At 32.0% G+C, this 11,863-nt stretch overlaps 1 protein-coding gene across 1 annotated transcript; it reads left to right on the top strand.

Annotated features, from left to right (window-relative positions):
• Positions 1 to 728: 728 nt before the first annotated feature.
• On the top strand, positions 729 to 5,713 carry LOC132747039 (ribosomal oxygenase 1-like; the record flags this gene model as incomplete). Its single annotated transcript, XM_060736350.1, is given in 3 exon segments — positions 729 to 852; positions 1,894 to 1,993; positions 2,823 to 5,713. Coding segments are annotated over 3 exon segments (428 nt in total), but the record flags the coding sequence as incomplete, so codon positions are not given.
• Positions 5,714 to 11,863: the final 6,150 nt, after the last annotated feature.

Below are 11,863 nucleotides of genomic sequence, written 5' to 3'. Positions count from 1 at the left end.
GTTCATTATCTCCCCAATGGTCGTACACATTCAACTCAAATTTGACATATAGATACATCTTAGGAATAAGCAGTTTAAGTTTGAATTTGGTCGTGGTTCGATGATTTTGGACAAAGTTATCTTTCTTGAATGTTGGAAAAATTTTGAATTTTCAGTTTTAACACTCATACTTTTGTGGAAATGTATGTAGCCATTTTTTTGGCTACAAATATGCAATATGCAATTTACAAAAGGTTAACACTGAATAGTTTCATGCCTTTAACGTTGTATAAAAATGGTTTGTGTTAACATTGAATAGTTTTAAGGGCTTTGAACTTAAAATGAAAAAAAATAATTTGTGCAAACAAATTTGGAACTAAATATTATAACATCTGAAATTTTGGCTGCATGCGAGGGCATCCATGGCATGACGACACATTTCTAGTTTTAATTAATTTTATTGTGCATATCACCCCAAAATAAGTGTTTAAATGTTTTTCACTCAAATTGGGCTTAGAATCTCACAAAAATCGATAATCAATTTATTCTTAAGTATAATTTTCTTAATTATTCTCAGCAAATTTTTCCATTTTAAGTGTTAAACTTGAGCTTTGTGAGACTTACTAATTTTATGATTTTTACACTTTTTTTACCTTAGTGGAGCTTCATCAAATATATATTTATATAAATTCTAATTTCTAAAAAAATTCCTGAAATAACTGTTGATGATAATGTGTTTCTGCTTTCAGTTGAGAAATCATGCAGTGTTCATGGACATGGTGAAAAATGGGATCCAGTATCTAAATCAGTGAAAGGAAACACCGAGTTAGAGCCGGATACCATGATAAAACTTATTAGGAAAGGTTGTCTAAGGTAATAGAAATGTTATTATAATATATGAACATCACAGAATATGTTTCCTTTTTGGAAAAAACACTAATTTGAAAAATCAAATATTTATTATTTCTGAAAAAATAATTTTTTGAAATTTAAGCAAAATACTCAGTGCCATCTTGATTAAGTACACTTCATCAAGTTGGTTAGGAAAAAAGAGTACTTGATCAAATTCTTAATTGAACAGAACATGTTCCATTGAAATTATCTGAAGCCAAGAGTAGTGCCTGATACTTTTACCAGTATTGTTTTAAATGAGATCTGTATATTACTTTAAATGAAGAATGCCAATAATTGAGTTTTCTGCATTTTTAGGGAACTATTGTTTCATTGACAGTTGTTATTGTTATAACAAACTAGTTTATTCCTTATAAAATTTTTAAATGAATATATCTGAGTAAGTGTTTAAAAATATATATACAATTCTGTGCTATGTTTGTTTAGGGTTAATAATATTTAATTGATTTATACATGAATGTGATGTATAAAAGTAAAGTAACATCACTTATAATAATCAATATTATAATATGCATATAAAAAGTTTTGGGCAAAAGTTATACTAACATTTTTTTAAGGCCTTATCATAAATTTGTGTAATTGATATGGTCATGTATTGAAATTAGAAATGTCCTTTATTTATATTAGAGGTTTCAGTAAGAGAATTTTAAAATTGAGCAACAAACACCGTAAATATTATCAGATTAAACTTGAGTAGGACTGTTACTGGGGTTAAGGTCGTTGACTTCAAGCTACTTGCCCCTCACTGCTGTGGGTTCCAATCCTGACAGGGACTTTGGATTCTTTCATTTGAGGAAGCTATCCAACTAGCTTACAGAACGTCAGTGATTCTTCTGAGATTCCTGTTCGTGCCTGAAATAATGCACGGAGGTCTTCCTCCACCAGTAAGGCTGGAAAAATTTCCATATGACCTATACTGTTTTGATGTGCTGTAAAAGCCATTAAAAAAACCAAACAAATGCTTGTGTACTTGTCTAAGACTTGATCACTTGTTTTTTTTAGATTGGTCACAGAAGATGATGCAATTCGTGTTTATCACACTATGGAGAATGCACGAGTATATCATGGACGAGAAATGCAATTTTTTGAAATCACAGCTGAGGTATACACACTTCATATACTTTTAGCTCACCTAATCACAAAGTTTCACAATATATACCAGGTAGTATTGTGATTGAGATTGGTTTATACACATGTTCATCTATAAGGCTGCAAAGAAATAGAGATAGTTTCAGATTTTTACAATATTTACCTCCCTTACCAAAAGTCTTAAGCATCAAAGAAATAGAGATAGTTTCAGATCTTTACAATATTTACCTCCCTTACCAAAAGTCTAAGCATCAAAGAAATAAGAGATAGTTTCAGATTTTTACAATATTTACCTCCCTTACCAAAAGTCTAAGCATCAAAGAAATAGAGATAGTTTCAGATTTTTACAATATTTACCTCCCTTACCAAAAGTCTAAGCATCAAAGAAATAGAGATAGTTTCAGATTTTTACAATATTTACCTCCCTTACCAAAAGTTTAAGCATCAAAGAAATAGAGATAGTTTCAGATTTTAACAATATTTACCTCCCTTACCAAAAGTAGCAGCCATTTTGGGGATCAATATTATATATAATATAATTGGCAAAATATAAAAAAAAAACAATATAAACAGCTGATTTAGGTAAATTGTCAAATTCTTTTATACGAATGTAAGAAAATTTTATTATAGCACCAGTATGTATAAGATTTTTATCAGTTTTAATGAAGAGGATAGTATTATGAGAGATTTTTATCATATCTTAGGCATAGAATTCTATTGGGAATGACCCACAAAATTGCGGCCAGGGGAGGTAATAATTGCTATATGAAAAGCATCTATAAAGGTATTTTTATTTAAGTCTTTAGCCTTATTTGATTTTTAAATAGTCTATTGAATTACAGCTTGCTCCAGCCGTTGAGTTTTTAGTACACAGCTATCCAGAATTCACGAGTGTGGCGAGTCTCCCGGCCGATACCGTCGCGGAACAAGTGGAGATCGCCAGCATGCTGTACGATAAAGGACTGTTGATAACTGGTGAACCTCTAGAATCTATGCATGAAAATTGTGACTCAAGTGATGAGAATAATTGTGATGACAATAGTTAAACAGTTCTATGCATGAAAAATGTTCGTTTATTTGTTTTATGTTTTGCAATGATCCTGATTAAGGATTTGAAAAAACGCTTGAGGATGAAATCTTCAGAAAAAGATACTTGTGTATTTGTGACACGTTGTACACTAAAGACGCAAATTGGGACATGATGTTGTTCTTTATAACAAGTAATATTTTAAACATTATTATTCGTTTTAAATGTTTGTTCATGTCGATTACACATTTTGACAATTATTCAGTTTTCATATCCAGGAAAAACCAGATAAGCTGAAAATTCAGAAATGTTGAAATTGTTACTTAATGCCCAATTAGTGTCTTTTTGCCCAACATGTTAACATTTTTTGAAGTACTTAACATATGTGCTTACAAGGGAGTCAGATATTGTTAAAGCTATTTTTAGAAAAGAATATTTGTGCAGAACAGACTTGATTAAAGAAGAAAGATAAGCAAGTCTGAATATTAAGACATCACAGATTTTCATGTTACAACAATTATTTTGCCATAGAGCTTATATACTTGAATTTTTTTAGTTGAAATTAAAAGAAAGTTTGGTTTAGGGAATTTTTTCAATACATATTCATAAACATGTATGTATAAAAACAAATTGCCATCATGCATATAAAATTTTGATACTTCTTTGACGTTTACCTTGACATACTTACCTCCAACAATGGTGAGTTAGGTACCTGAAAAAGATAACTTCATTTATTTAGGGAAAGATATCAATCTAAAACTGCTTGTAAAGGTATTTCAGAGCATTTTGTTTTTTTTTGCATCATTGTTGTCTGAAAACCATTATATGACCTTCGACCTTTAACCTAGAGCTATTGATTAGGCTATGTCACCAGTATAGAGTGAGGTCAGCCAGCATATCTGTGCAGTCTGATCAGGATCTATACTGAATGTGACTCAGATTTTGTACATTGATATTGAAATCCTTCTATTTTTAAATGGACTGTTCCAAATTCAAAGCTGGACAAGTCTATTAAAGAAATTCAGCAGGGTAAATGTTAAAGTGTTAACATGACATAAGTTTATAAATAGAATGCAATGAGAAAATATTTTCAGACATATTACTGCTGTTGACTTATTGAAAAATATGAAGTAATAATTATCTACGGGGGCCATGATTTGTTACCCTAAGCATTTTACAGTGCTAGTTTGATACACTGTATTTTTTCTAATGATCCAAGCAATCTATGTTGAAGAAATTTTGGTAGATACATTTAATTTACCTTGATGTTTAAAAAGTATCCAACTGTTTTCTTTCTAAACAGACATTTGTTGTGACTTTCTGACCAATTACACAGTACAGTGCTGACTCTAGGACAGGGACATATTTGGGGCACCTGACGATATGTATGTGCCTGAGATGTGTTCGATATATTACATAGATGTATGTAATTAAGTGTTTTGGTTTTTGTTAATCAAAGAGGAGAAAAAAAATTTAAATATGTTTATTCTTGAATTATTGTCTTTGTTCACAGATAACATTAAGAAGCTCTTATTGATGTTCATTGTAAAATTTGCAATTGAAAGTGATTTTTGTGAGATCTGTATTTTAAAATTTTTAATGGGAATACTAAAGCTTATGCATGTAGTTAAACCATGTTATCTTATAACTTGCCTATTGTTATTTTAATCATCACCTTTTTTGTTATTCTTTAGTTTAATTTTTGCACACTTTGATATCAATTTTTCAATTTTCAGGTAACACTTTAAAGGAACATTTTAGTCGCCAAAATGCTTTTTTTTTCTCAAAAGCTTTTTTAATGTACAGTTACAGTTTAGGAAAGAGCACTCACATTGGCAATACAACTTAACAATTTTATTGCAACCCTTAATATATATTTCAGCAATTTGTTTGATAAACATACTGTATGAAAGACTGAATACAATTTTGTTTATGTTTTGCTACTTTAATGACAAAGTATTTCAGATTCAATAATGCTATCTTTATTTGATGATAAAAAGCATCTATTATATTCCAAACTTATTATAAACCAAAATCATATGGGCAAAAACTTGTTAGAGATAACAAATTTGACCAATTCTTATTAAAACTTTGCTTGAATTTTAAGATGAAATGAAATACAAGTTAAGTATCATGATAAAGAAAAGAAGTTAAAAACTAGAAACATGGTTTGAAGCCAATTAGAATTCAGTTTACTATGGAGAACAGACATATAATATACTTTATGAGTAAAACTTTAAAGGCCCATTATGCCTCAGAAATGCTTTTATTTATGTTTCTTAAAAGCTTTTCAATTTTGGTGTGCTTTTTAGTATCCAAAAAGTTACTTATTGGCTTATTACCTTAATAATATTTTTCACCTGTTGCTTTTTGGCAATAAGTACAGTTATAGTGAACTGGTATTTTATATGGAAGTCAAAATACTACTGTTTTTACATTTTGCTACTTTTATGACAACTAATTTCACATTTAGAGTTACTTTCATCAGGTAACAAGTAGCGAACATTCTCTAAAACTGTTATTTAAACATTATAAAATTCATGTTTGCCCTTTCTGAGGAAGTAAAATTTATTTGTTTCTGAGGCATAACGTACCTTTAACTAATATAATTTACATTTCATTGGTATTAAGTTTTGTAGACTTCGGATACGGTGATAAGAGGAGTTGATTATGTCATTGAATTCAATAAAAAACTATTACATTTTATTTCTTCTTGTGTTGTTCATTACTAATTGTACAGGGGTATTTGATCCATTTTGCTGCAAAATTATTTATAGAAGTTATAGAAACAACATAGATTAAAGAATATTATTATAAGCCTATCCAGCTAGCTAATGGAACGTCATAGTTTCTACTTGAGCGCCTGTTTGTGCGTGAAATAATGCATGAAAGAGCCACCTTAGGTCTTCATCCACCAGTAAAGTTTGAAAGTCGCCATATGACATATAACTGTGATGCTGCAACATTAAACTCCACAACAAAAAAATGTTTTAAGCACTTTGCAATATACAATATTATAATATGTAATTGCTACAAGTAACTAAAACTTATGCAGGGGTACCCATGTCTTAGTGATTAAGATTGCTGACCTCTAATCACTTACCCCTCAATGCTGTTGGATTGATCCAACCAGGATTTCGGTATTTTTACTGTGTTAAAGCCACTGGCAAGCTGTTAGAAAGCTGATGTTTCTATTTACATGCCCATTTGTACCTCTATGATTATTATTAAATTATTGATAATTTTTAAAGAAACACCTGTTTTGTCTTTCTCTGCCAGTAAAGATAGAAAGTTTTATATGATCTTAATACAGTGTCTATCTGTTTTGAACATCATTGCTGACAAAATTGAGTTTCTGTGTTTTAAATCTCCAAATTGATAGGTGATTGATATGAAAATAGAAAAAGATGATAAGAATTATTAAGTTAGATAAAATACTACTACAGGTAATGGGGTCTCTGTGGTCTGTGACTTTGTTTCCTTTGCCCTTCACTACTGTTAAGTTTGAGTTTTATCACACAGACAAAGACCCTTCATATTTTCAGTTGAAGATGCTATCCAGCATGCTTACAAAATGTGATTCTACTCCTCCTAATAAGGCTGGAGAGACACCATATTACCTTTACATTGTAGGTGTGGCTACTTAAAACCTAACAAAAACTATTATTGGTCATTTTATTAGCCGCACTTGGGAGAAGATATTTCAGATATTGCTACTGTCAGGTTGCCATTGCCCTCCAGAAGCTTTAATGTTTACCATTCCTTTTTATTTTTAGCTTGACTGTTCGAAGAATATGGAGAGCTATTGTAGTCGCCCCGGTGTCGGTGTCCGCGTCGGCGTCTGTGTTGGTTAAAAGTTTTTTGTAAAGTCAAATATCTCAATTATTGCTTGAGATATTCAATTGAAACTTACAATACTTATTATCCCCCGCCGAAAAATTTCGGCGGAGGATATAGTAATAGTCTCCGTCCGTCCGACCTTCCGTCCGTCCGTCCTTCCGTCCGACATTTTTGTCCGGAGCATATCTCTAAAAGTATTTGAGTTATCAACTTGAAACTTCATAGGTGGATAGACCTCATTGAGGAGGAGTGCAGTGCACAAGAATGATAACTCTACCTTGCATGATTTTTGAGTTATTGCCCTTTGTTATTTTTCAAAATTGATTTTTGTCCAGAGCATAACTCCAAAAGCCTATGAGATATTAACATGAAACTTCATAGGTGCATAGATCTCACTCAGGAGGTGTGCAGTGCACAAGAATGATAACTCTACCTTTCATAATTTTTGAGTTATTGCCCTTTGTTATTTTTCATACCTAATTTTTCACCTGAGTGGAGCATAACTCAAAAAGTGTTTGAGATATCAACATGAAATGTCATAGGTGGATAGATCTTATTGAGGAGGAATGTTGTGCGCAAGAATGATAACTCTTCCCTATACAATTTTTGAGTTATTGCCCTTTGTTTTTTTTTCATGCTATTTTGTCCAGAGCTTATCTCAAAAAGTATTTGAGGTATCAACTTGAAACTTCATATGTGGATGGATCTCATTAAGGAGGAGTGCAGTGCTTTAGAATGATAACTCTACCCTGCATTATTTTTGAGTTATTGCCCTTTGTTATTTTTCAAAATTAATTTTTGTCCAGAGCATAACTCAAAAAGCCTTTGAGATATCAAAATGAAACTTCATAGGTGCATAGATCTCACTCAGGAGGTGTGCACTGCACAAGAATGATAACTCTATCTTTTATAATTTTTGAGTTATTGCCCTTTGTTCTTTTTCATACTTAATTTTTCAATTCAATTTTTTTCTCAAAAAGTATTTGAGGTATCAACTTGAAACTTCATAGGTGGATAGATTTTACTGAGGAGGGATGCAGCACACAAGAATGATAACCTACCCTGCATTAATTTTTCAGTAATTGCCCTTTGTTATTTTCAGCCATCAGTATTCACATAGGTTTCAAATCTGTAATCACTATAGCCATCAGTTTTCATTACCAAAAGACCTCTTAAAATGGAATTATTCCGCTCTACTACATATACATTCTTCCAATGAGCAAACACATTCGGCGGGGGATGGCCATGTTGACATGGCTCTTGTTTATAATAACAATGTACATCAGATTGACAAGTTGGATAACTCTGCCTACAATATTTACAGAATTATGCCCCTTTTTAGCTCGACTATTCTATAAGAATAAGTAGAGCTATTGTAGTCACCCGTGCGTCGGCGTTGGCGTCCGCGTCGGCGTAACCACTTATGTTAAAGTTTTTGTAATAGTTCAAATATTTTCAGAGTCCATTGACATATGGCTTTGAAACTTTGCACACTTGTTCACCATCATGACCTCAACCTGTAGACAGGAGGAGTTAACTCTATCAAGCATTTTGACAGAATTATGCCCCCTTTTCGACTTAGAATTTATGTTAAAGTTTTTGTAATAGTTCAAATATTTTCAGAGTCCATTGACATATGGCTTTGAAACTTTGCACACTTGTTCACCATCATAACCTCAACCTGTAGACAGGAGGAGGTAACTCTATCAAGCATTTTGACAGAATTATGCCCCTTTTTCGACTTAGAATTTATGTTAAAGTTTTTGTAATAGTTCAAATATTTTCAAAGTCCATTGACATATGGCTTTGAAACTTTGCACACTTGTTCACCATCATGACCTCAACCTGTAGACAGGAGGAGGTAACTCTATCAAGTATTTTGACAGAATTATGTCCCTTTTTCGACTTAGAATTTATGTTAAAGTTTTTGTAATACCTCAAATATTTTCAAAGTCCATTGACATATGGCTTTGAAACTTTGCACACTTGTTCACCATTATGACCTCAACCTGTAGACAGGAGGAGGTAACTCTATCAAGCATTTTGACAGAATTATGCCCCTTTTTCGACTAAGAATTTACGTTAAAGTTTTTGTAATACCTCAAATATTTTCAGAGTCCATTGACATATGGCTTTGAAACTTTGCACACTTGTTCACCATCATGACTTCAACCTGTAGACAGGAGAAGGTAATTCTATCAAGTATTTTGACAGAATTATGCCCCTTTTTGTGTCGCCTTGAAAAGGTGACATATAGGGGTTACTTTTGTCGGCGGTGGCGGCGGCGTCTGTGTCGGCGTCGTTGTCGGCGTCGGCGTCCCCTAAAGCTTGTCCAGAGCATAACTCAGTCACTATAAGTCTGATTGACTTCAAACTTGGTATGCATGCTTCTTTCAATAACCCGAAGTGCAGTGCACAAGGACCGGTACTCTGCAGTTCTTATTTTTGGAGTTATTGCCCTTTGTTAATTTTTATACTTTAATTTTGTCCGGGCCATTTCTCTTCAACTAAAAAAGCTATGGACTTGAAACTTCATAGGATGATAGATCTCATTAAGAAGAAATGCAGTGCACAAGAACCAGTACTCTGCACTTCCTAATTTTTGAGTTATTGCCCTTTGTTAATTTTCATACTTTATTTTTGTCCGGGCCATTTCTCCTTAAGTATAAAAGCTATGGACTTGAAACTTCATAGGATGATAGATCTCATTATTAAGAAGTGCAGTGCACAAGAATCTGTACTCTGCATTTCTTAATTTTTGAGTTATGGCCCTTTGTTAATTTTCATACTTAATTTTTGTCCAGGCCATTTCTCCGAAAGTATAAAAGTTATGGACTTGAAACTTCATAGGATGATAGATCTCATTAAAAAGAAGTGCAGTGCATAAGAACTGATACTCTGCATTTCTTAATTTTTGAGTTATTGCCCTTTGTTGATTTTCTTACTTTATTTTTGTCCTGGTCATTTCTCCTCAAGTATGAAAGCTATGGACTTGAAACATCATAGAATTTGATAAGAAGTGCAGTGTACAGAAACTGCTGCTCTGCACGTATTATTTTTTTAGTTATTGCCCTTTGTTATTTTTCATATTTCATTTTTGTCCTGGCCATTTCCCCTAAACTACATTGTTCACAAGGCGACACATCCGACTCGCGGAGTTCTAGTTTGACTTAGAATTTATGTTAAAGTTTTTGTAATAGTTCAAATATTTTCAGAGTCAATTGACATATGTCTTTGAAACTTTGCACACTTGTTCACCATCATGACCCCAACTTGTAGACAGGAGGAGGTAACTCTATCAAGCATTTTGACAGAATTATGTCCCTTTTTCGACTAAGAATTTACGTTAAAGTTTTTGTAATACCTCAAATATTTTCAAAGTTCATTGACATTATAAAGGCTTCGAAACATGTTGAAATTTTATACTCTTCTTTGAGAGCATAGTAGGACTCTCGCCAAGGCCTATAACTGTAATATGGATTTAGAGAAAAAATTTGCCCTTTTCTTTATTTAGAAAATTTTACCTTTTAATGAAGGCTTTTTTTACTTTCAAGCACTAAGAATAGTCGAGCGTTGCTGTCATACCGACAGCTCTTGTTTACTTAGAAATTTTGGTTTTTTGCCGACAATATTTACAGAATTATGCCCCTTTTTAACTTAGAAATTTTGTTAAAGTTTTTTATAGTCAAATATCTCAATTATTGCTTGAGATATTCAATTGAAGTTTACAATATTTTTTATAGTAACAATGTTCATCAGTTTGCAAAGTTGCATAACTCTGCTTGCAATATTTGCAGAATTATTTGCCCCTTTGAAACTTAGAAATTTTGGTTAAAGGTTAAAGGTCTTCAAAGATATTTACTTGAAACTTTACACATGTACTTAGGATCATAATTCAAGATCAAGATTCATTACTCTGCCATGTATTTTGACTGAATTATGCTCCCTTTTGTACTAAAAAAATCTACTTTTCTTGGTTAAGTTTAACATGCAAGTTTTGCATATCTCTGAAATTATTAAAGATACAAACTTGAAACTTCATATGTGTCTTTTAGACAAAAGAATCCTTACAAAAAACATTTGTTGAATATTTCAAATATAACTTTGACCTAAACTTAGCATTGACTGTCAAGGTCAAATTATTGAAATTTCCTTAAATTGTCATAACTATTAAATTACAGATTTTATTCATACTTGTACAAAAGAACACATACGAAACAACATGTTTGTTGAATATTTCAAGTATGATTGATCTTTATTTGGCCTTGACTGTCAAGGTCGAAGTATTGAAATTTTATTTATTTAAAGATTCGATTCATACTTGGGACAAAAGAACACCTATGACAAAACTGACATGTTGAATTATTCTGATATGACCTTGACCTTTAATTGACCTTGTCTATCAAGGTCAAATGATTTAAATTTGTTAAAATTGTCATAACTTTGCTTTACTAACAGATTTGATTCATGCTTGGACAAAAGGACACATATGACAAAACATGTGTTTTGAATAATTCAAATATGACCTTAATCTTTAATTGACCTTGACTGTTAAGGGCATATCATTGAAATTTGCTAAAAGTATTATTATTTATTTAAAGATATGATTCATTATTTGACAAACAAGCACTTTTTCACAAAACTTACATGATGATGAATTCAAATGTGACCTTTACCTTTGAAAAACCTTGACAGTCAAGGTCAGATATAAGCTTAGAATTTTATTTGTTACAAAAAATTATGTTTTACATGAGTACTCTTTACTGTGATGTTCTCGCTCAGATTGTTTGACTTTTGAAATAAGTAAAGTCAAGCATGACCTCTGCTAAGGAGGTGGCTGTTGCTAACCGTAAGCTTGCTTGTGGCAACACATCTACCCATGCTACCAGTGCACTGTTCACTTTTCAGTCTGTATATATTTTAAAATTTACCGCAAAAAATGATAAATGGTCTTGTTCAGATTGTGAAATGGACAAAACAGAGGAAAAAAAGGAATCCCTAAAGAAACCAAAGAAA

Source organism: Ruditapes philippinarum, unplaced genomic scaffold (genome assembly GCF_026571515.1).
Source record: "Ruditapes philippinarum isolate M1 unplaced genomic scaffold, ASM2657151v2 ctg22048_1_1_1_1, whole genome shotgun sequence".
Lineage (NCBI taxonomy): Eukaryota > Metazoa > Mollusca > Bivalvia > Venerida > Veneridae > Ruditapes > Ruditapes philippinarum.
Note: the sequence above shows the minus strand (reverse complement) of the source record. Positions and strands in the feature narration are given on the sequence as shown.